Source organism: Diospyros lotus, chromosome 11 (genome assembly GCF_014633365.1).
Source record: "Diospyros lotus cultivar Yz01 chromosome 11, ASM1463336v1, whole genome shotgun sequence".
Taxonomy (NCBI): Eukaryota; Viridiplantae; Streptophyta; class Magnoliopsida; order Ericales; family Ebenaceae; genus Diospyros; species Diospyros lotus.
Window position 1 is genome coordinate 22,179,983 of NC_068348.1, and position 26,150 is coordinate 22,206,132.

A 26,150-nucleotide genomic window follows, 5' to 3' on the forward strand; every position below is an offset into this window, starting at 1 on the left:
AAGAAGAATACGATGGATTCAGTATTCAAGAAGAAATAGGTAGATTTTGCGCAAAATATTATATGTTTTGGAGATTTCGGGCAAAAATGTAATTTCTCAAAAATATTTGGAGGCCATTTTGGAGTCAATAATGGTACCCAAAAGTGGAAGGAGCATGGTAATAATTCTTAGAAAAAGGAGAATAGCATTTTGAGGGCCAAAATGAGATTTTCAAAAGTTATAAAGGGTAAAAGTGCAATTTATGGAAACTGTGGGCCAAAGCGAGAAAAATCAAAACTTAGCAATCATGAGCAATCATGAATTTAGAAAAATATCAACAATTGGCCAATTAGGAATGGCCAAGTGTCCCCTGAGTTGTTAGAATTTGATTAGTTGGAAGCTTTTATAAATTAGCTTTTGGGAAGGCAATTGGGTGAGTTCGGGCCAAATTTTTATGAGTTTGAGAGGTCTCTAAGGGAGATTTGAGAGAGGTGAGTCTATTCTTGAGAGAGAGGGAGAAAATCTGTAAGAAAAATGGAGGAAATCGGTGAAGAAACGAAGAAGTTACGAGCTTCGATGGGAAATCTGGACATCGTCGGAATCTGAGCCTGAATCACCAAAAAATAGCGAGAAAAGTTTCGTTTAATTGATAATCTCGTAGAGGGAAGAAAGAGGGAGGTGTAGGAAAAAACGGAGGTCGAATCGAAGTTAAAACGAAGGAGAAAAGTCGATTAAATCGAGCTGCTGCGCAACCTGCGCCAGAGAAGACGCCACACATGCGTCGCTGCTGGCTGAGAGTAGGGGCACATGGGTCTCCTTTCAGGGGCGCGTGCGGGGTCATTTTTACCTGAAATTTTGCACAAATATTCCTCTTTTTATTCCCTACAAGTCTAGGTAAAAATATTTAACTTTGATTTTATGAAATTTTACGTTTTATGCAGAACAGCCCAACCGACACTCGTGAACAGTACCAGGTTAGGTAAATTTGGTGGGTGACTCCTCCTCTTTGAACTCTTGCATCTCTTACATGTTGTACTTTCATTCGGGTGATTTGCATATCATTTAATACCATTGGTTCGCATTTTTATACACATGGACATGCATCACTACATTCATGGCTAATGGCATTGAAATGGTTGCATCATGTATGTGGTCTAGGACCACACCGTCCCAAGTCAGGGAATGGCTATGATTTTATGATTGCATGATGGCCAGCGGGGGTGATTGCAACGCCCTAGCATCACTACCATCGTACTTCACGACATATTGCATAATGCATTTACACGCACTTCCAATACTGAGTTATCCACTTAGATATCACTATCTAATTTGAGTGTTTCATATCCTTGGAACTTTCAACGTTCCAAGTGCAGTAAGTGTTTTAAGTACTCAGGAGCAAGCGAAGGCAAAGGGGAAACGACTACAAAATATTTATTTTATTCTGTTTACGTTTCAATAAATCAAGTTATTGTAATCAAGCCACTAAATGATCATTTAAATCTATTACCAATTTCTATTCGGATGTCTTGTAAAATCAACTACTTATATGGAGATTCTAAGTATTGAAGCATGGTAAGATTTAAAGCCAAGCTTGTGGTATATTTATGTTCCAATTCAAATTCCAAAGAAACGTAATATTCACAGAATCATTTGTATTAAATATCGTTTGTCCTTAAATTTGGAAGTTCATATTTATGACAATACCAGGTACGTAATACTTTCTTTATTCGAATCCCTAAAAGAATATCCTTCGTACTTATATTTTACTCAAATCTTTAAAGAGTATTATTAAAGCCCAAGATACCGAAGATTGATTGGTTCACACTATAACCTGATGATCCGCCATATGATTACCCCTTGCACATCGATTTCCTATTGATTAAACTAGAGTAAATAATTGGAATCAGAAGATTATAAAAGAGTCGAGATACAATACTATGGTTGTTTTCTTGAGGGTCTCAAGCTAAATTCTCGTATTAACCTACCTTTGTTTAATCTTCTATTCCAAATTTGGGGAAAATTGAGACATTTAAATACCATAAGGAAGTGGGAAAAACGTTAACGAGTTAATTAACGCCTCCTATATTTAAATTTTGAAATCAAAGCGTTAAAAATCGATTATGGGATTTATGGGGCGTTACAATTCCCATTATTTGAGGTTCCAAAGGAAAATCGATTTTTAATAAGTTGAACTTATGAAGAAAATGCGTTCATCTGGAATAAAGCAAGGAAAAATTTTCTCCTACATGTGTGAAGAAGTTGGTGGAGGCCAAAACCCTAATTTTACAAGATCTAACTGTAACAATTTATTACAAAGAATACAAGCTAAATTTTTCAAGAAAGTTGATGCCGAATGTCTCCTTGAATACTTAAAACAAAAGAAAAGGGAAAATAAACATTTTTTTTACTCTTTTTGAACCCATGAAGACGGTGAGATACATGGTGTGTTTTTTATGTGAGGTAAAATTGAGACGGGATTATGGGTTATTTGGTGATGCAGTATGTTTCGATACAACATTTCAGACAAACAATTATGAAATGTTACGTGCACCAATTGTCGGCATCAACCATCATGGACAAACATCACTTTTTGGATATGGTCTGGTAGATGTTTAAACAACTGATGCGGTAATGTGGTTGTTTACTACTTTCTTTGAGGTTATGGGAGAAAAAAATCGAAAAACATATTTAAATATCAATCTATAGCTATATCAAGTGTTGTTGATGCAGTATTGCTTGAAGTCCACCTGGATTGTGTTTGTGGCATTTATATCAAAATGCTGCAAAGAACTTGAGTAAAAATGGATATAAATTATTTGTACCACAATTCAGAGCTTGCATGTACAATCCAGAAACAGTTGAAGAATTTGAACAAAGTTTGGGCAAATTACTTGAAAATAATGGGTTAAGAGGTAATGAGTGATTGCAAAGAACATGAGTTTAGAAAGAAATGGGTTCAAGTGTACAATCATGCTCACTTTTGTGCTGGCATAACCATTTCACAGAGAAGGGAGCATCAATAAGTTTTTGAAATATTATTTTAATCATAGTAGAATCGTTTTTTGAGAGTTTATAAGTCTGTACTCTAGGGTTATGGATAATCACCGTGAAAAATAAATGGACGATGAACACTTAACACAACAAACAACACTTAATTTGGTTTGTAATTGGTTCGTAGAGCGTGAAACAATAAAAAAATACACAAAAAAATATTTTATTGGTTTCAAGAAGGTATTAAGCAAACTATTAATTTGTCATTGGAATTGGAGAATGATGATGGGACTATTCGTACCTATAGAGCTAAAGAGATTGAAGGTTGAAAAAGAATTCACACATTTGCATACAACCACTTGGAACAAATAGTGTCATGCACTTATAGAAAATTTGAATTCGATGAAATCCTTTGTTCACATGTATTGAAGCTATTTTGCCACTTAGAGTTCAAAAGTTTATCTTAATCCTATTTGAAAATATGGACACTGACAATTACATATGAAGTTATTTGTGACCCCGTGGGAGAGATAATTCTAAATGAAAATGACCTAATGCTAACAGTTTATTATATTATCACATGTTTTGCAAAGAATTGTATCCAATGGTTCAAGGTGTATTGATGTTTTTTTGTTAAATAAGTCATTATTGCTAGAAATGGAAGCAAAGATTGAGGCCTTTATAGTCTCCGATGAAGATGTGAACAAGAACATTTCGATTGACACACATCATAATTCGATACCAAACATGTAACAAGAACCACAATTGAGAGACCCAACAAAAAGGGCATTCCTCTCAAATGATTTCTTAATGTCGCAATAGGTACATAAATTTTATATGTATTAATAACCTATTTTAACTTGTAGGACTTTATATTGTGAACACTTTTTTAATAGAAATGTTAACATAACTCACGATATATATACATATACAGACTTTTTCATTCCAAATGTTTGCTCCTTCGAAAATAACTAGAAGCCAACAATTCTCGAGTTTGTCAACATCAAACATCATCAATTAACTGACATTGTAGAAAGCAATTGTTCACTAAGTGTAAGTTACTAATTAATCCTTTATTTAGTTTATTTTATTCTTTTACCCGTTACTTTTATTTGTCTCACATTTTATATATTTTTAGGTTATTAACGAGGAAGTTTTTTTAGCTGGGTAATATATTTTTAAGTTTATAAAAATGTGAAGTGAACGATGTAATAAACATCTTCATGAGTTTATGTAAAATAATATATTGGGTGGGGAAACAATTATTTATATTTTTATTATTACTTTTGTTGAGATACAACCAACATTTAGAGTTACTATTGATCATGTTTGTGAAGGAAGTACATCTTAGATATTTATTAGAGTACTTTGTTTGAACTAAATTATGAGTGCTTGTTTATTGTTTTTTTTTTAACTGATATTTTTTACAAGTTTTATTAAAGAATAATAGGAACACAAAAATTGGAAAGTAAGAATATATATTTTTTGATTTTTTCAAGGCAAAAGTAATTTCTAGTTTATATTACTTTAATTTTTTAGATAAAAATAAATTTTATTGAATAATAAATATATTTCACTTCGTTTTATGGAAAGTTGCAAAAGAGTGTAAAAGTTTGACTTTCACATTCTGTGGGCCCAACTGTAATCTAAGCTCAACTCTACCCAGACAAGACAACATTTAAAGGAAATGAAAATATATTAATTTTTTAACTAAAAAATAATAGGGTTACGTTCACCTCATTGAAGGATTGAACAAAATTGCAATTGTATCACAAGACTTAACTATGCATGAAAAGAAAAAGTTGTGCAATTATGGTGGGTTGAGTGAGACACCTCCACCTCATTAAAATGGGGGAAAACCCTCACAAAAAAAAAGAAGCTATACATGGAGACCTAATGTCATAATGAGCTTACACGTACGTACATTCATCTACTAATCCATCTATTATACAAAAGTTGAGACTAAGCGACAATGCTATATTGCCCATATCGGGTAACATAGCATTTGCCCAATAGTGAAGGGGGGAGGGCCCCATGCACAAAGGCAACATGCAGAAGGGGAAAGAATACAATTAGCGGGAAAAGAACCGACAATAACATAACAAATTTAACAGGTGGTCTCTTAAAATGGTACGATCTTATATAACTAATATATAAAGTCATCATATAAATTATAAAGTGTTCTCTATCGTGGAAAATTGAGCCTATTTTCTTTTAAACTAAAATTTGACTTAAATGAGTGATTTTATTTTTTTAATTAATAGAAAAAAAATTCTATTAGTTACAATGATTGTTACTTGTGTGAGAGTATTTTCTAACTTGGAAATAAATTTATGGTTTGAGTTTGCCTATTTTCCTATGCTGACATCATAACTTTATAGGTGTTTATCATAACTTCCCTTTTGTCTCCATCGTTGTCTTTGCTGATTCTAAGTTTTGATTTTGAGTTCCTAACTGTCAATTCTGAGTTCCCATTCATCTTCGTCCACAATAAGGTTTTCAGTGACCTTATTTTCTATTTTATATTGATTCCGAGTTCTCTTTCATTTTCTATTAGACAAATTTAAGTTACTATCTTGTTCGTGTCTACTTTGTATGATACGTGCACAACTATGCAACCAACAAGACTTGGTCAAGTTTAGTGGATGTTAGTTGCTTCAGTGGGTAGATAATCTTTTATTTTCTAGTTTAGTGGAGTTACGATATAAGCACCCCTGCTCGGATATCCCAATCACCCAGACTACTTGAACATGAGTGTCTATGGAAGGAGAAAGTATGAAACACAAGACAGAAACTACCCTGGCATGCATACACAATAATTAATACAGCGGAAGCTAACCTATACACATGCATGCACTACGGGTACTCCGTTAGCACATCGGTCACATGATAAATAAATGCATATAGACTCCTATGCCCAACATACATGAGACACGATGAATGACTTGGTATAGTAAAAAAATAATAGTGTAAATCCCTCTCAAACATCAGAGTTGACGAGGAATGACGGGGACTGACGGAACTGCTTGTACACCATACCGACTCTACCGCTAGATGCTATCTCCCTTGCCCTTGACCCACACTACCTAGAATAATAGAAAGCAAAGTGAATCGAGAGACTCAACAAGCATAAAGAAAGGAAGGTAGTAGGCTGAACATATCCAGCAAACTCTCTCCAGAACACCACCCCCAAGCATACACAAACCATGAGACGCCCAACATAGTATAAAAACATAAATAAAAGCACATATCAGTCCTTAGGGCCCACACAAGACACATGGCACCCAAGTCCCATACCAATCTACCGCTACCCTGAAAGGCAACATATACCTCCAACAAACCTGTGTGCGTTGTCCCGGGTCAGTGCTCCCGAACACCGGAATGCACGCGTCGATCCTCCCGACACCCGAACTATAGAATAGTCGAGCCATAGGCTCTCTTAGAATAGTCCTCCCGTTCGAGACCTGTGAAATGTCGCTAACCATGCAATGCACATAAAAATGTAATGACATAGTGAGCATCAACGTGATACACCGACGCCCATACATCCAGGCATCAAGCCATGCTCTGGCCATATAGTAAACCACACGCAATGCATATGCCTGTACCAGATGCAATCTAACCATACTAGAATGTCCATGTCCAAGCATACTCAATAAATGAACACCCCAACATGCATCCCATACCCATGTGCATATCAAACCATGAACGATGATACAACATAACGAATCAAGCAGTAAATCACATAATGACAGAGCTAGTCAGTAGTGTCCGGCACCGATTAACGGTCAGTGACTAGGAGTGTCCGCCCAACGGTCTACTTTAGGGCTGCACAATAGTCTACTCCAATGTCACCAAATAGTTGACACTTGCCCTACTGCTCGATAGCTTTGGCCTACTCACACTTAATAAATCCATAATCAAACCCACACATCTAGGACCCTAGTCCCCAAGTTAGGTTCAATATCATTCCGAAAGGAATGGGGGCGGTACAAAATATCCCGTAGAATTTCAACAACTAAAATTCTAGAAGTCCCAGATTTAATTTAAATTACACCAAATGAATAGCAACTCAATAAGTAACGCTAGGCGCCAAATTAGAGTAAGATAGGGGATAGAATATAAGAAACAATGAGACTTACACGAAAGTTGTAGGGTTTACAGAGGGGGTTTAGAGCTTGCTTGTTAATAGTAGATTCCCACCTCCTTGTTCTGCCGCTGCACAAATTAGTTATTTTTACTAATTACACTAAGTTTCGATACAAGGCTTATACACGTATCTCCAATAATCTGGTTAAATCGGTATAGAATCGAGGCTATTACAGGTATAAGAGGTCACTAAAAATTAGAAAGTGAAGAGGGCTTGCCTTATTTCGTAGATTTTTTGCCCTAAATGCCCACATACTGTAAAATAATAATAGCACTAAAATAAGCCAAAAATACAGTCTAAAAATAAGATTTAATCCGCAGAAAATGTTTAATACAAGCTGATTAACCTACCTCGCCCTTCAGATCTTCAATTGCATGGAGAAAAATCAATTTTTCTGAATTTTCCCTTTGTTTTTTCCCTTCTTCACGTTGTCTTCGCGCCTGCTTCTTCTCCAATTTTGCTATCTGTTTTAGCTTCAATTGAAGCATTAAATAACAGAGAAATTCGGCCAAAATGCGTGGCCAATTTGGCCTAAAAAATCATGAAATCAAAAGACGCATGGGAGCAATAACATGGGCACACCAGAGCGCGCCGTGTGGCCGCGAATTGGCCTGCGTTAGCCCCCTGAAACGACACCGTTTTGCCTCGCCCCTGTTGCCAAAATAATTTCCTTCTTCCCCTAGCAAATCGAACTCGTGACCTGGCGTGACCCCTCGCGCACGCATGCCATCTCATCTACCAGCTCCTTCATTATAATATACACACCCAATTAATCTTAAAGAGACCTCACGTCATTTTTGAAAATTACACCTAGACCTCGAATTTTCCAAAATTATCACTTAAGCCCCACTTTTATAATTACACTTATACCCTAACTCTTTCCAAATAATACATACCCACCAAAAATAAAATAATTAAATATTTTTCTTTAAATTAACCCAATAAATAATTATTTCCACATACCATTAAATAATTCAACATTTCCTATATTACCCAAATAAATTATCACATTTCTTACATCCCCAAAGATTTAGAAATTAATTACCTCATGCCCTATTATGATGTCAAGAATAAAATATATTAACATATCATTTAAATTAAATTAACATTATAATTGAATAACTAATTTAAATCTGAATAACGGGCCATTACAAGTCACGTGCATGTCTTTAGTAGTAGTAGTAGTTATTCCTATTTCCTTGCTTTGTGGTTATTTTCTCTTTGCATTGCAAGGCTATAAATATAACCAACTGGTGAAATAAAAAAGGCAGCGTAGAAAAATTTAGAATACTCCTTCTTCTTCTTTCCAAATTTTGTAGATTCTCCCTTTGTCTAAATTCTTCCCCTATTATTTGGTATCAGAGCCAGGTTCTAACCATGGACACATGCGACAAAATGAACATTGGATTTCGTAACGAAGTCAATGAAATCTTAGCCCAACCCGAGTCAAGCTTCGATCAGGTTAATGTTACCCTCCAAATAGTGTTAACCGAGCTTCAAGCTTGACGAATATGCCGTAGCCCACGCACTAGCCACCCTGAAGTTAACCCGTTTTCCCCTGGAGCATCCTCACTGTAGCCACATGTTGTTCGTCCCAACTCCAACAATGATCACTAGCATCAACAACTAAAATTATCATTTCCCAAGTTCAATGGCGATGACCTAACTGGTTGGATTTACAGACCAGAGAAATATTTTGATTTCAAAGATATTGCACCTGGCTAACAAGTCCAGTTAGCATCTTTCCATCTAGAAGGAATCGCCTTACAATGGCACCGGTGGTTGATGAAATTTCGCAGACCACTTACATGAGATGAGTTCACCAAAGTTGTACTTCATCGTTTTGGTCCAACTACTTACGAAGATCCGTTGGAGGCTCTATCTTCCCTTAGACAAACTTCAGCCGTGGAAGATTATCAAGAAGCCTTCGAGAAACTCTCCCACCGAGTAGATAGCCTGCCTAAAAATTTTTTAATTAGTTTTTTTTATGGCAAGACTCTGAGATGACACCCGCTTAGATATAAAAATCAAACAACCCAAGACCTTGGTAGAGACAACAGGAGTTGCTTGGCTAATCAAGGAACGAAATCAGGTATAAGAGATCTCGAGCCAACCACTTCACGCTCAACCAAAATCAAGACCCAATAGTTCTGCTAGAATTTTGGGCCCACCCCCCCACCCGTGCTTAAGACCGGCACCGACACCATTAATAATGGTAATCCTTTTAAAGGAATTACAAGCCAAGAAATCCGAGAGCGTAGGAAAAATGGTATATGCTATTACTGTGATGAGAAATTCCTTCTCAGACATCAATGTCAATGACCTCAATTTTTCATTCTTGAAGACATACCCGACTTCATCCTTGCAAACAAGGATAATTTGAGTAGGGGGAATGATACGTGCACAACCATGCAACCAGCAAAACTTGGTAAAGGTTAGTGGATGTTAGTTTCTTTAGTGGATAGATAATCTCTTATTTTCGACCTTAGTGGAGTTATGTGCAGGTCTTCCGTAGTAGTGGTAGTAGTTCTTCCTATTTCCTTGTTTTGTAGTTATTTTCTCTTTGCATCGTAAGGTTATAAATATAACCAATTGATAGAATAAAAAGGGCTGTGTAGAAAAATTTAGAATACTCCATTTTTTTTCTCTCTAAATTCTGTAGATTCTCCCTTCCCCTAAATTCTTTCCCCATTGTTGTAATTTTCATTATTTGGTGACCATTCTATTCTATCTATTTTTGTTGTAATATTTATGATAGTACTTAGGCGCTTTTCTCTTCATGTTATTAAGTCGTATGAAGTATTTCATATTCCAATTGAAATTTATTCTGTTGATTTGTTTATTGAGGGAGCAATTTTACTAAAACCTTCATTGCTCATGCAGAATACCATGTTGTGTGCAAGCCCTCAAAATAATTCCAGGGATGCTTGCTTTTAAGGCTTTTTGATTTTGCTTTATCCCTTTGTTTCAATGTCAGTTTTTACTTTTTATTTATTTTGTGCTCGTTTTTATTTTTTATTGAAAAATAAAAACTAACCATTAAATTTGATAATGATTTTCAAAATTTTGAAAATAAAAACTAAAATGACACTCGATATAAGTGTTTATATATATCTTATTAGATAATTAAATATATAAAAATTATTTTATATTGATAAAAATTTGCACCTCCTTTGTTGGGTTTAAGTTGATGAATATAGTGTAGCTAGTTGGTGACTAAAATTTAGGTGGATGAAGGGTGTGGAAATAAAATATCAGTAAAAGAATATATTTTGATATTTTTACTTTTTTAAAATGAAAATTGTATTCATCAATGTAGTAAATAAAGTTTTAAGTGAATGAAAATAGAAAATTGAAAATGAATCCAGACTCAAATGGGCTATTAAGACAAGGCATTGGTTGATTATCATAAAGATGTTTTTTATTGTACGTTCTAAATAAGAGGGCAAATCGTAACTATATCTTGTAGTTTGTGTTGTTCATAAAGAGATTATGATGGTTAAATAAATTCTGCTCCACATACATTTAAGGGGTTCGAAATGAGAGGATAGTGATTAACTAAACTAATACTTTAATTTATTGTCTTTTAATTAATTTGTTGTAATTTTTTTATGAGTTATGAATTGCTTAATTTTCATTTTTTTTTTGTTCTCTAATATTAGGATAACTTGATGGATAGAAATTGGATATAAGACTCAAGAATAAATTTTGCTCCGCAAACATTCAAGGGGTCCGAGATTTCTTAGATGTTGCAAAATATCGTCTCGACTCCATTGGTAGGATCTGATGCTCATGCCAAAACTATAACAATTGTGTCCTGAAAAGTTTAGCAGAAGTCCAACAAGATATTTTTTTTTCTGGGATGCTGAAAAACTATACTCAATGGATACATCATGACAAATCTTTTCAATTAGATAATGATAATCAACATGGTGATTCATATGATGGAGGTGATTTTGATGATTAGAATAATGATGTTCAAAGAATGTTGAATGACATGCATAGAGGAAACCTTATGGAAGCTAATGTTGAGGAAGTTTTCAATACACATGGCACATGTATGTCTAAAGGAGAAGTTGAGAAATTTACTAGACTATTGAATGATGTTGAATGTGAACTTTATCCTAGTTACAATAAGTACTTGAAGTTATCTTTTCTTATCAAGATGTTGTACAATGAGACAAAAACTAATTAGAGTAACAAGTATTTTAGTCTAAATCTAGAGTTCAAGAATGCTCTTCCAAAGGTGAAACACTTCCAATCTCTTATTATGAGATTAAGAAATTAATGTGCGATTTTGGCCTTGGCTATACGAAGATACATGCATGTGTGAATAATTGCATACTATATCGAAATGAGTGTGAACATCTTGATCAATGTCCCAATCTAGCTTGTAAAGCTTCTAGATGGAAGTTTAATATGGATAAATGTAAGAAGATTGCTCAAAATGTGGTTTGATTCATTTATAGGTGGCATACTTAAATATATATAAATGGCTCAGTTGGACCACAAGATCAATTATATGTGTTAGGACTGAATCTTGATATTCGTATTACAAAATATAGTAGTATAATAGTTAACGAAATTAGATTTCACACGATTGAACATGATAAGTATGTACACAAAATAGTAGTATTATGGTCAAAGGAGAACATAATCCAGAAGAAATTAATTTTTATGGTGCGTTGATAGATATCATTGAGCTTGAGTATTGTTAGGAGAATCGTGCTTTTTTTTTTTAAATGTGATTGGTGGAATGTAGGAGATAAAAGAATTGGATTGAAGACATATGGTCAACTAGTGAGTGTTAATATGAGTCAAAAATGGTAGATCCATGATCTATTTGTGTTAACCACACAAGCAACAAAAGTTTTTTATATTGGTGACACGAACAATTGAAGTAGTTGAAAAATTATGCATAAAGTATGTCCTAGAAATGTATATGATATTCTAGAAAATGCAAAACTAGGTTAATTTTGAATGATGAACCATATCAACAATATGATATATGTATTAAATTTGTGAGAAAGAAAAAAGAAATGAAGTCGTAATGGGAGAAAAAGTTAGAGGTAGAGAGATAGAAAGTGGGTTTGTCAAAAAAAGAAGAAGTGGGTATGTTAACTTAGAGAGAGAAATGAAGTATTTGGACTTTTTTCATATCCCCTTCATTGAAATATAATCGATTATTTATAATAGTCGTACAATAATCAAAACATAACAATACTCCTAAAGATTCGAAAAACAATCCCACCAACTGAAGACCAACTTAACGTGGGTTATTGACATCCAAGCAAACAACAACCTAAGATTAAGTCCAAACCATATCTTCGGTAACCGGCCACTAACTACACCATCATGTAGATGGACATGCCGTCACATATGCAACCACGTACCACTTCAATGCACGTACTCCACCCACCATTATGCACATAGCACAATATGAAGTAAATGGTGTTAATGAGGTTGAATAAATAGATGCAAAAAAATATAGGATCATTGTTTTGAGAATATGTGTTTCCAAATGAAATTGATGCTAGCATTTTTGTTCCAAATAAGAAATTGGTCATAATAAAAGATAAAACTGATGATGATTGTAGTGACGAAGAGGATTACAATGAAAAAGATGACATTATTATTGATTATTGTGATGATAACATTGATGATAAAGAAGATGATGATGGTGGTAGTGAAGATGATGAAGATAAAGATGGCGATAATTTTTAATATTCTGTTACATATTATTGGAAAAAATTTTAATTGTTCCATCAACAACAATTATATATGATGTTTATTATTAATTATTATGTATAATCTCACTTATTTTCGTTTTTTAATTTTTTTATAGGGTAGTTTTTCAAGAGAATATTTGATTCTTAGAAGACTGAAATTTTGCATCTGTGCTTGATATGAAGCAAAGTGACTGTTTATTGATATTCATTTTCAATGTGCTCTATTGAACTTTGTCCAATTTGTGCTCTAATATATGAGAAACAAAACAATGTATAGTTGCAAAATAAGGAAGGCATGTTTTGAAGTCAAGACATCATGCTATAACATAATAAGATTTTAGCATGTCAAGTCATTTAACCACATATTGGGTCTGCAAAAGATGGTGCAGTAGGAGACCACATTACTTTACAACATAGATCTTAATTGTGATCATTTAAGAACTGTTTTTTTTTTTGTATTTTAGTTTTTAGTTTTTAGTTTCGAATTCATTTTTAATTTTATATTTTAAGTGTCTATTTTGAGATTGTTGAAAACCCGTTCTTTTTGTTTGTAATATTTTTCGTGTTTTGAAAATTTTGAACGTATTTGTGATGAAAACAGTGAAAACGATTTTTTGTTATTTTGAGTTTTCTTTACAATTTTTTTTTTATTTTTAAAAATATATTTTTAAAAATATGAAAATAAAAACATTTTTACTATTTTAAAAAATTGAAAACGATATGAAAATAACAAAAAAAAACAAGTCCTTTAACTTTGTTGTGAAAGTAGTAAATTTGTGTTAAATATTCATAAATGAAATATTTATTTGCAATCATTTCATTCTCAAAGCTTCTTTTCCCTAAGTAACTTTTCCGGCTTTTCCCTAAGTAACTTTTCCATTGGTGGGCGCAATCAATTAAATTGAGTTAATTAATTTATCATCATATATATTGATTTGACTTCATCAACTTTAATTTGTCTATTTAATTGGGCTAGCAATTGGTAAATGTGTCCATGGTTGTAATCTTTCAATCAATGAGCTAATCAACAAAATAACATATATATGATAAACATGATATGTAAAAATTTATAATAAAATATTTAAACTAACCCTTCTTCTTTTCTAGGGGTGTTAATCAAAGTTTTAAAATTTTTTCAACTAATAAGGGTTGGGATCTATTGGTATATACAAATGTATATATATTTTATAATAAAATATAATAATTAAAATTGTATTTGATGAAATATATTTGTCAAGATATCTAATTAATATTGGCCCCATTATGAAAAAATATTATAAAAAATATTTTTGTTACTTCACGTCTCTTGTTTTTTTTATTGTGACAATATTTTTAATTTTTTTGTTTTGTCACTAGATTATTATTTTATTATACCTAATATGATGTGTTTTTTTTTTGAAAAAATTGAATTCATTAGAATTATTTGTCATTAAAATTATTTTTGTCACAAAAAATGAATTTCTTGTGACATACATATTTTTGTCATATTTTTTTATAATACTATGTTGTGACAAAATATTCTTGTAATAAAAATTATTACTTATTGTAACTAAAAAATTTTATAATTACATCTTATATGATTAAATATTGTGGAAACAAATTTGGTGACAAAATTATTTTGTCACGTTGTGTAAGTTGAATTGACGCAAAAAATTTGGTGTTAAGTTGATGTGATAAAATTTTGTAATAAAAATTATTTTGTCGTTATAAATTATCTATTTCCTTATGTCATGGCAAAATATTTTTTGTCACAATTTTCCTCACTTTTTGAATTGTGCACGAGAAAATTATATTTTGTCACAAAAAAGATACGTTTTGTGAAAAAATTGAATCTATCACAATTAGTTTTATCACAATATACTAAAATTTTTGTAATGAAGTTCGGGCAAGTAAACACTAAGATGGATTAGACCCGTTAATATGCCTAATGTACCAGATGCAATATGATGAGAGACTATTTCTCCCGAGATAAAAGGATCAAAACCTTCTACGCCCTATGTGGATTTATAAGTTGTACTTTTTCTATTTGTCCATATTCCATAAGAATCGGACACCCATATTCCAAGATCATATATAAACCTCTTACGTGAAATGCACCAAAACCGAAACCAGCCATCCTCGATAATAATAAATGAATTCCAAAGATCTTGGGCAAATTCAAATAGGGTTTTCTTGTATGTTCATTAGGAAATATTTTTAGATCCCAATGGGTTAGGCATATTATATGTAATGAATATACCTTTAATAATAAATAATAAATAAACAATTATATAAAGTTATCATTCAAGTTTCCATATATAACTTTTGGTCTGTTATCTCGATCATGATTTTTCTATCTTCATATGGAAAGATCCTTCCCTTTTGGGTCGATTGTGGGCGAGAAGAGATTCGATTTCTCAATCATTAATTTATAAATCTGTTTTAAGATTTCGTTATATATAATAGATAATAGATAGGAAATGAAAATTTGTAAAAGTAAAATAAATAAATAAATAAATATATAAACATACCTAAGAATTCTAATTGGCCATTTAATAATTCTAACCAACTTATCAAAATTTGAGGGTAAATATATTTTTAATTAAAAAATTTGATAATTGACGAGTCTTTTAATTTTTATATTTTATATTTTAAACATAATAAATCATTAAAATTTTGGAATCAAACAAGGGTATGGTAAGTATTTGTCTCTCTCACGCCACATCACACGTGACAACTCTGCCCCGTTTAAACCGCATCGCTTCGCTTAACGCTCAAGCATTAGGTTTTAGCATTCCCCCACCTCCTTGCGCGATCTTCTTCTTCTTCTTCACTTCTCAAAAACCCAAGTCCCCTTCCTCCCTCGATCCAGAAGATATATGTAATATATATGTAAGCATATGCTGTGCTAGGTCGTTTTCGGCTGTTTTACAGTCATGTCTATTCGATACAAATTCAGAAGCTCCGCGAACTTTGACTCGGTTGACATCGAAGGTCGGCCGTCGATATCAGTTCGCGAACTCAGGGCTAGCATAGTTCGCCGGAATAAACTCAACCTCAACTCCCAGAATTTCGTTCTCGTCCTCTCCGACGCCGTCACCGGTCAAGGTCAATTTTTTATCCTTCACTTAGCTAATTTGAATAATTAGTGCGGTTCTCTTTTTGTTGTTTAGATTTGACATGCCATTTTATGTGTTCTTCGTAACCAGTTTTGCAATTCAAATTGTTTCTGTTTCGAGTTTTTTGGGGGGACTGCCTCATGTTTTTGTTATTTGGATTGCGATTCAGAGTATAACGATGAGGATTTTCAAATCCCTAGCGGTTCCACTGTAATCGTTAAGAGACTGCCTGCTGGTTCTGTCCCTTCTCCATTGTAAGTTTGTTGCATGGTTTTGTTTGAGCAAATATTTTCGTTATTTAGAACTCCACGTTCATAGAATAGCTGAGACATTGAGAAGTAACAATTCTGGAGACTATTAAATGTGCGGAGATAAAAGAACTGCATGACATGCTAATGCGCTTCGATTTCTGTGATTTATGATTTGATTGCTACACTGCAAGCTGCCATGATAATTGACGTAGTTACTGGAGTCTTGCCATGGAACTTTCTTGGACAAAGATCCCTGATACTCATCGATTGTGATTTTTCATGGTAGAATTTTAATGAGGAAGTGTTAGGTATCATTCTGATATCACTTGTTAGGAAATAGATCAAACACAAAAATAATTTCTATAACACCCACAAAAGATCAAAATTGGAGATACATAGATTTAACGTGGTTTGACAATGTGCTTACATCTATTGATTAATGAGCAGAAATCACCATGTAAACAATGATTTACAAAAGAGATAAACTATCTCAATATCAATCCTAAAATCCCATCACACTCAAATTCACTATCTCTTTAAGATTCTATAATGTTCACCACTTAATACCTCTTTGCAATATAAGAATTATTGAGTTCTGTATTGGATATGCGACTCAATTTATAGAGTGAAAGATAAATTAGAAATCCAAAAATAACTGAGTTTTGGAGTGGATATAGAAATCATATTTCTCTGATTCTTTGAGTTGGGTCAACTGAATTTGAATTAAAGACAATCTCACTAATTCTTCACTTTGCTTGAATTCCTTAAACACGGTAAAATAAGCAGAATCTCCACCCTTTTCAAAATGCCCTCATTGCTCAAATGCCATAACTAACACCCAATGAAACTCCGACAACCTAATTGAGTTGGATTAAACAAGCTCTTACAGAGTCAAATCTGAATGGCTAAAAATAAAAAATGAGTCAGATCTAAATCAGATCAGTAATGAAAATTGGGTCAACAAACCAAAACTGATTTTGATAGCGAATGGTGCAAAGAAAATCACGAATCAACCAAACTGGGTCAAATCCAATCTCAAAAGGACCAAAATCCCTAGGTCTAAAAGATCAAAACCATCCAGATCAACGTCAGGTCAAAATGCGGTATTGGGTTATGTAGAAGAAAACTGAAAACTTGGTATATATTTCTCTTACACTTCACAAGGAATAGTTACAATATATATAGGAAAAAGAAACCAATCAAATCCCTATAACTAAGGAAAAAAGAAGGAATCCTAATTACATCAATTACTAATTTACATCAGTCAATCAATCCCAACAATTAAGATTGATTATAATTAATCCCATAGATTGTGGGATAATTGGGTTTAATAATCAATCCCATAAATTAAAAATCAATCAATCAACACTCCCCCTCAAGTTGGTGAATGAATATCAATCATTCCCAGCTTGCTTTAAGTTCCTCAAATCTCTTGATAGGTAGTCCTTTTGTTAACACATCAGCAATCTAATTTTTTTAGGTAACAAAGGGTATACAAACCTCCCTTACCATACAAATATGGATGTCACCAAACCTTGATGGGTCTATCAAATGAATCTAATATTCCGAAATTAAATTATTTACCAATGGGGTCAAGCTGAAGCTCCTGATTAGTTGCCATGTGGCGGTGCTTGTTATATAAAAACTATGATTAAGTACCATATAGTAAGCAAATCAATGTCTTACCTTTTGGGGGTTTTAGAGTCACATGATTCCTCATAATGGTTAATGTCAATTATTCACATGCTTAACTGTTTAGTGTAATACCTCAAGATAATTTAATAGTCTGGCAGATTGTCAATATCTTCCTCATTTCCTTCCACTTCCATTTATTCCATGTATTTTACCCCTTATGACTATGTTGCATATGCCACAAGTCACATTGAGCATGCAGTGCCAGTTATTTTGGTAAGTTAGGGTGCATATTGTTGGAAATAGAGAAAATTATAGAATTATACAGGCATGTGTCTAGAGTGAATTTAGAAATTGTCTGTGTCGTTTTTTTTGGGGGGGGGGAGGGGGGGGTGGGTGGGTGGGGGGGGGTGGCAGGGGTTGAAAACTTGACATAAATGGAATTTCAAGAAAAGATAATGAGCAAGAAGAAGAAAAAATGAAGAATAAGAGGGTGAATGCAAGTTGAGAACTTGAAGATGTATAAGACAAAGCGATTGAATTACCAAAAGAATTGCTTGCTTCTACAAGTTTGTAAGGGAACTGAAGGAATGGAGTTATGGTTGTATTTAATTTACTTTTATAACCTTGAAAGGGAATGATTTCTATAATCTCATCAAGAGGTTTTATTCTTGTCTGTGTGAGTGAACGGCACCTCCTACTGCAAGCATATCAACTAGTGGAGGGCATTATTGTTAACTGAATTCAGTCCTGTAACTTTTCAAGACAATAACTATTTTAACCATTCTGATGGCTGTAGCCACCTGAGCTCATACCTGCTTGAGATCAGCTTGTTATCGTGTGCTTAAAATGGATCTAGATTCTCTTGTTTTCCATGCAAACAAGACTAATAAGCCTGTTACTTGGACTTCTGCTTTCTTCATCTCCAAGTTCATGCATATCTTTTATGACATCATTTTGTTGGAATTTATCCCTAATGAATTATTTTATGGACTCATCGTCAACTCTTGTATCCTCTAAAAGGAGTAGTTAATAGATTGTACATATGATCTAGTCAGCTGCTATGTTACATGGATTTGGCAGTATTAGGTGTTGTACCGGTGAGGACGCGTCACGACACTGGTACCAGTACGAAATATGCATTGGAGCCGACATCTCTCTAGTCAACACAGCTGATTCTGTCTGTTATATCTAACGAAAAACCCAGATCTGGGTTCATGTAGATTGTAAGAACTGTACTTACCTAGTTTGTATCCTGGGTTGACCCAAATCACGATTCCCTTGCTTCGAACGAGTTCTTGGCTTGCCTTGAATATGTCCAACAACTAACTTTTGGCCAGCAAGATCTTCTTGGCTTAAGCTGCTGCCGCCAGTCTCTTTCTCAAAACTTTAACTCATTTCTAATGTTATGAGAGAAGAAGGAAATAAATGATAATAAATCAGCTTTCTTATTGCTGATAGAGTGGGCCTTCTTTTTTCTTAAGAGAGTGGGCTTTTCATTTGGGGTTTCAAAGACAGGTAGCCCTAAGAGAAAAAAAAAAAAAAAATCTTTCTATGATTTGGAAGAGAATCTATGTAACCTTTATAATTTTTAAAAAAATTCATTCAATACAATTTAAATTTCTAATATAAAATGAATTCATTTATAAACACACACACATATATATAGTCATGAATTAATTACGGGGGTAGTTTAGTTAGATTTGTTGTTCTCTATGTCGTATCCCCATATTCGGACACATATCCCAGTATCATGAAATTCTTAAAATGACAAGTCCGACCTCTAGTATACCAGTGTTCGACAGCTGTACCCAAGTTCATGAAACATAGGTCAGCTGAGCTTGAGTGATCAGCTTGCTGAACAGAAGGAGCTGAAAAGAGGGCCTGTGCCATCTTTTGTTTCAATTTAAACAAGCTCTAACAACCATGTTATGACACTTTGATTGATTTGCAATAACAGTTATAATTGTTTGCCTTATGTGACATCTTTTTTTCTGATTCATCCTTACTTTGTGAAGTAGTAGTTTTATTTCTTAAAAGTATTAAATCTGCCGGGTCAATGATTCCATGTAGGAAATGAATCCTTTCATTTTTAGCAGTTAATATAAGTAATTAGGTAAAAGATGAGTGGTTTCGTGGGTTTCCTTCTATGTGTTGTTCATTTGTTTCTTCGTGGTTTGGAAAATTCTGGCAGACTTTCTGACTGCATTTTTTTACTGTTTGTTATGAATATGATGGCTTTTGGAAGTATGTCATATGTTGTCGGGATGAGGATTGCTCTACATGTTAACTTTTTCAGCTGTCAATTTTAATTGTCATGCTCTCGGCTAATATGATTCTTTTGCAGGGAACCCATCAATTCAGTTGGAAATCTTGACTCCAAGGATTCCAACCCTGTTAATCCCATTGGATGTCTTCCCTTGGTATGTGACAATAAAATGTGCATATATGCAGACATGAAGACACTTATACATTGTTTTCACCACATACTCTTGTATACTACTGAAAGACTTATAGGTTAAGCATGATCAGAGTCCATTTTCCTCTCAATGAGTAGTGGTGCCAATGATTAGGTCACCATTTGGTTCAATTCTTAATACTTTTATGGGCATAGCTTTATTGTTGAAAGTGGCTTCTGCAGTGAGGCCTTTCCAGTTTATGCCTTCTCAGATGTTATCACTTTATCATTTTGCTGTTTTATTCAGGGAGCTCATGTGATTGATTAGGTGCTAATAGGTTTTACATTTACCTTCTGACCTTGACAATCTTTTCTTTGTATTTTCATTTTTTTATTGCTCAATATTTATATTTTTCCGATTATATAATATTTATATCATTGTAGTTCCTGAATAAGTTAATTTTAATAGAATGCAGATACAGACAACTTTCATGACTTTGGGATTGACTTCTTTCCTGTTCCTGAGGCAGTCTTATGTGATTCTGATATGAAGAGATGCAGTAGTAGTGGAAAGCCGAATAATGCAATTCCTGGGTGTAGGTATGGTTTTTTGCAATTTTTTTTTATCTTTAACTCATCAGTTGGCTTGAATTTGAAGATGTATTCATGCACATTTTAGGGCTGACGACACCAACTCTAGCCATTATATTTCCTTGTTTTGTTCCCCTCTGCATGTCTCTATTTCTTTTGATTGGGTTCAGTTATGTTTTTGTTTCTTTAATTATACACTTGTTACATTATAACGGGGGTGTGCTTTATATGTTCTATGTAGATTGGGAATGTTGGAAGCTTACAGTTGCACAATCTATATTTTTTCCCATTTGATCAGTAAAATTCAATGGGTGGCAAGAAAGGTGTTGCAACCCTTTGTACACAAGTTTTATACAATTTATGCAGCAATATATCAAACTATGACTTCATTAAAGAGATGCAATGAAGAAGGGTAGATGTTTTGTAATTTTCTTTGTGAAAAGCTGGAAATCAATTACCAATTAGGGTTTTCAGCCATCTCACAGGCTAAATTGTTGATATAAAGAAGCCCTAGAAAATCGTATGCACTAACATTTTATTTATTTGTGTTTATCAAGAGATTTTTTAGAGAGGAGAAAGTTCCTCTCATTTTACGTTCTTCCCCTATTTGATCCCTTCTCCTTTCATTTTCCATCTTCCCTGAAAGCGATTCATGCCTAGAGGACATCATTACAATTGGAAGTTAATTTTCTTTCTGAAGTCTTGAAATTGAATTAGCAATTAGGATTTCACCCATCCGACAGACTACGAGCCTGTTTGATTTTGTTGTTGTTTCTAGTTTTTGTTTTCATTTTTAAATATTCAAAAACGAGAACAGAGAGTACTTCTTTATTTCTTGTTTTTTCTTTTGAAAAAATCTACAGATTTATAAAATTTGAGAAAAACAAAAATGCCTTTTTCATGCTTTGTGTAGGGTTAATTTCATTTCAACCCGACACAAAAGAGAAAAAACACCTAAAAGGCACTTTGGGGTGTGGGTTGATTTCATTTCAGCCCAACACAGAAAATTTTGAAGAAATGTATCCCATCCCAAAACTGAAATTAAAATGTCTTTTAGCATTTTCCATGTGGGATTGATTTCATTTCAACTCAACATAGAGAAGAAAATTCCTTTTAGTGTTTCCGTGTGGGGTTGATTTTGTTTCTATCCAGCATAGAAACTAAAACATGGGTTGGCCCACACTGTGAGGCGGGTCATGTTGTGCTGGCCTTAATGGGGTTGGCCTAGCACAATCCAAAAACTCAAGGCTAGGCTTGGTGGGCCCAATTAGCCTTTTTTTCAATTTTATTAATTCATAAATAAAAATGCACAAATCATAAATTAAAAATAGCGTAAATGTATACATAAAAGCATATTGACAATTTAAATATACAAAAATAATTTTTTTTACGAAAATTTATTAAAACTAATTATTTTATAAAACTTAATTGTTTTAACTTGTTGCGTATTGATAGGGCTTAATTGTATACTTAATTTTTATCTTAACCTTGTACTATTTTTCCTTCTAGAAATGTGTGTGATATGGATTTTACGTAATTTAAATCTGTTTTTGTAGGAATCAAGCAGAGGAAATTAATTTGAAGATTTGGGCATAAAAAGAAGATATTATAATATTAGGCAAGGTTTTTGTGTGTGTTGGGTGGAGGGGGCGGCGGAGGAGCCTAGGAAGGCTTAGGTTGTTGACAGGTGCCTGGTAAGGCCCACTACTGAGCTGGCCAATCCATTTGACATATTAAGAAGATGCCTAAAAGACATTTTAGTGGTGGATTGATTTCATTTCAATCCAAACAAAAGAAATGTACCTTGACCCTGTTATCATCCTTATGATGATCAATGACTACCTTTATGACCATTGTGCCCTTCAAATGACCCCACAGACCACCTTTTTGACTCTTTGATAAGACATTTGTGTGCATAGAGCTCCTTTGATAGTTTGATTACATTGAACCGCCAAGATTTGGCTAGATGTGAAGGCCAACGGCCTCCTACAACACCCTTTTCTTCTTCCCCATCTTTGACAATGAGAAGCGTGTAGAGTTGTACTATAATTACTCTCCCATGAGACATCAGTGTGTGAAGAGCTCCTCCGATAGTCCGATCACACTGAACAGCCAAGATTTGGCCATATCCGAAGGCTAATGATCTATGACACCACTTTCTTCTTCCCCATCTTTGATGATGATGAATTGTGTAGATATGCACTTTGTGGTCCTTTGGTGAACTTTGAACAACACCCTTGACCGTTTCCCTAACTTAGATGACCTTCTAGTTCACTCTTCTCTCCCCCAACTCTATGGCTCCCCTATTTGATAACATTTCTATCACTCCCACTCTCCTCTATCACAACGTGAATTATTAGTTTATTTGTTGCTTTATTTGTTTTATTTCCTATGAGCAATTGCAAATATTAGGTGAAAAATTGAGAATTTCACAAAAATAGAACTTCTCCTTAAAAAATTCCTCAAACTAAAACTTAACCAAACTATTTCCCAAAATAAAGCTTTATCCCCCATGTAAGGTTAAAAATCTTCAGGAATTTTTCTAAATAAAAAGGGCAGAATCCACTTTTACAGTCTTTGCCTTTTCAGATGGAAACCACAAACCACAGTTTTGGTTTCTGCCTAAAGGCTAAAACAGAAGAAACCACATTTGTGGTCTGTGGTTTTTGCCTAGAAAGACATGTACGAGATACGCATTTTCTGCCACACATTTTTTTTTTTTCTTTTGGTGAATTAGACATTGTGGGTATAGTTTTATTTTGCAATTAGTTTGGTTGGAATTTTAGTTTGGAAAATTTCTTAATGAATTGTTTTATTTTGTGAAAACCCTGAAAATTAAATATACATATATATGAAATTTACGATTATATTAGATGGACAAAAAAAGTTTGCACCACTATATAAAGAATAAAATTAACATAAATTGAACTATGAAACAAAAAGTTTTTTTTTTTTTTTGTGTGTGTTCAAAAATTTCAAAATGACTGCAAAAATAAAATGATTCAAATTTCATTTTTCTAAAACTGAAAATGGAACTAAATATAAAAATTTGGAAGTGAATATTTCCACAAGTTTTGTTGGAGCTGCTGTATATTATATACATGTGCCACAAGTTTTGCTGTAATGGCAAGAAGCTGTGGCAGGGTTCTTGCTGTTACTGGGAGGTACAGCATCTTGGAGCAAGATTGTTATAACATGTGCCTTCTTGCTGTTACAGCACGGCTTCTTGAATGATTTTGATTTTTTTTGAATTAATTTGAATGGTTTTCTAAATTTAATTTGATAATTGTTTTATGAATTTTTAGATGTTATTTTTTATTGTTACGTAATATGCAACAAAATAAAATTTTGATCATGTACTATGAATTTGAAATTTGGATGGTTTCTGCTTAGTATTGTTAAGGACAAGTTCCAGGCATTGGGTGGGTTCAAGGATCCCCATTCCTTGTTGGGATCGGGGATGGGATTTTAAGATTTCCTGTCGGGGCACAAGGTGACAAGGTGGGGGACGGGGTGACTATATGAAGCGCTAATGACCTTGGATGTTTTGTTGGAAAGCCATTTGTCCAACTACATAAGAAATACATTTTGTAATTTGTGTTGCTTAATCTACTGCTTAGGGCCTGTTTGAGAAAGTTGTCTATTTTTAATTTTCTATGTTCGGTTTGATTTTCTGTTAAAAAAAATGAAAACTGAGCATATTTTTTGATAAAGCTATCGGTTTTCTAAATTTTAAAAAATGGAAGTTAAATAATTTGTTTGGTGTGAAAAAATTATCAGTTTTAGAGTGAGCAGCAAGTCAAATAAGAGACAATAGCTGAATGTTGGTCTATGGGTGAGGAGTAGAGATGTCAAAAGGGTCGAGTAACATGTGATCGTGCTGGCCCAATCACTGGGAACAACAATTCTGTGGGATTTACAACATTACTTTTGATAGTAACTGTCTTAGAAGTTAGAAAACAATTAGTTTGCAATCATTTTGTAGCCATTATGTGGCTAAAAAAAAATTTATTTAGATATATAAAATATATTGATTTTAACTTTAAGTTGAAAGTTATTTTAAAGTTACAAAATATATCTTAGTTTAAAAATAATAAAATACAATGAGCTTGCAGTCAACAACCGCAAGCTGTTTGATTGGCCAGGCCCATCAATCTACAGGTTGGTCCGAGTTGGGTGAAGCCAGCTTGTTTGACATCTCTGGTGATGAGTAAATCAGTTGTGGTTGTTAGAGCATCAATATGAGTGAAGCATTGAGTGAAATTGAAAAGTGAAAATAAAAAGAAGAAAATGAACACACAGTTTTTGTGTGTACAAAATTTTGAAAACAAAAATAGATAATCAAACAAAATTTTCTGTTTTTGTTTACGAAAATTTAAGAACAAAAACAAAAAACTGAAAATGAATGTGCAATCAAATGGGCCCTTAGCTATCCATTTTAGGCTTTCTTTAAGTTTGTAATGCCAGAGTGAAAATCAGCTTGTTTGTTGTTTCACAATATTTTAAATGTTTGATAAGAGTTAAACAAAATTAAATGGCTGTGGAAGCAATATCTATTGTGTGTACTGATTCTTTCCAGTATCTAAATCTCCTGAGTCTGCCTGAGCTTATGCTTCTCATATCTTGTCTTCAATGCTTGTCATTCATACACATCAAAGTTTATGGTGGATTCTACTTGTGTATGCCTGGATCAGACATTGCATAATTGATTATATGTTATTGATTTGGAAGCTTTATGTTGTGCAGAGCCGGATTTTCAAATTTTGAAGCAAGTGAACTTAGCGAGGGTATTTGGAATGGTCTATACCGTTTCTCTTTATATTTTTGCCTGTGTATTTTATGGTGATATACTTAAAATGCTTCATTATGATATCAGATCCTAACCACAATGGTACAGAACGAAACTCCCCAGAGACAAAAGTGAAACCAAATGGTGACAGCCACAAGGAATTGGATAAGTAATATTCCTTTAATATATTTCTCTTCATTCCTCTTATATTTATCAGCCTCAGTGATCTGATATTTCATCACAATGGAAATCATAGGATGGTTGCTGCCAATTATTCAGCCGTGCAGAATAATGATTTTCCATCAGAATTTAAATGTCCTCTGTGCAATGCATTTTTCAAGGATGCTGTTATGATACCATGCTGTCAGCATAGTTTCTGTGAAAAATGTAAGCTCTGCATGTCCGAGTAAGCCAACTTGAAGTCCTGATAGAATGATGCCATTTTCTTAACCGAAGGATGTGAAGAACATGTTTATGGCCTTCTACTTCGTAGACATCTAGTGACTACTTTGCCTGACTCAAAACTTTCAATGTTTTGAAAT

The 26,150-nt window shown here is 33.6% G+C and overlaps 1 protein-coding gene across 14 annotated transcripts in view; it reads left to right on the forward strand.

Moving 5' to 3' along the window:
- The first annotated feature begins 15,582 nt into the window (after positions 1 to 15,582).
- The window catches only part of LOC127812683 (E3 ubiquitin ligase PARAQUAT TOLERANCE 3-like), a 28,245-nt gene continuing 17,677 nt past the window's right edge, over positions 15,583 to 26,150 (forward strand). For 9 of the 14 annotated variants that reach the window (XR_008025981.1, XR_008025980.1, XR_008025982.1 and 6 more), the window contains exons 1-7: positions 15,584 to 15,936; positions 16,117 to 16,201; positions 20,178 to 20,253; positions 20,698 to 20,828; positions 25,566 to 25,618; positions 25,696 to 25,777; positions 25,865 to 25,995. Coding sequence is in view for 2 of the 14 variants with exons in the window: in XM_052353186.1 (XP_052209146.1) it covers positions 15,765 to 15,936; positions 16,117 to 16,201; positions 20,178 to 20,253; positions 20,698 to 20,828; positions 25,566 to 25,618; positions 25,696 to 25,777; positions 25,865 to 25,995 (730 nt within the window). In the remaining 12 variants the exon portion in view is untranslated. Of the gene's footprint in view, positions 15,937 to 16,116; positions 16,202 to 20,177; positions 20,254 to 20,697; positions 20,829 to 25,565; positions 25,619 to 25,695; positions 25,778 to 25,864; positions 25,996 to 26,150 lie in introns of all 14 variants that reach the window. The other 5 variants (XR_008025987.1, XR_008025989.1, XR_008025990.1 and 2 more) reach the window with 2 other exon arrangements.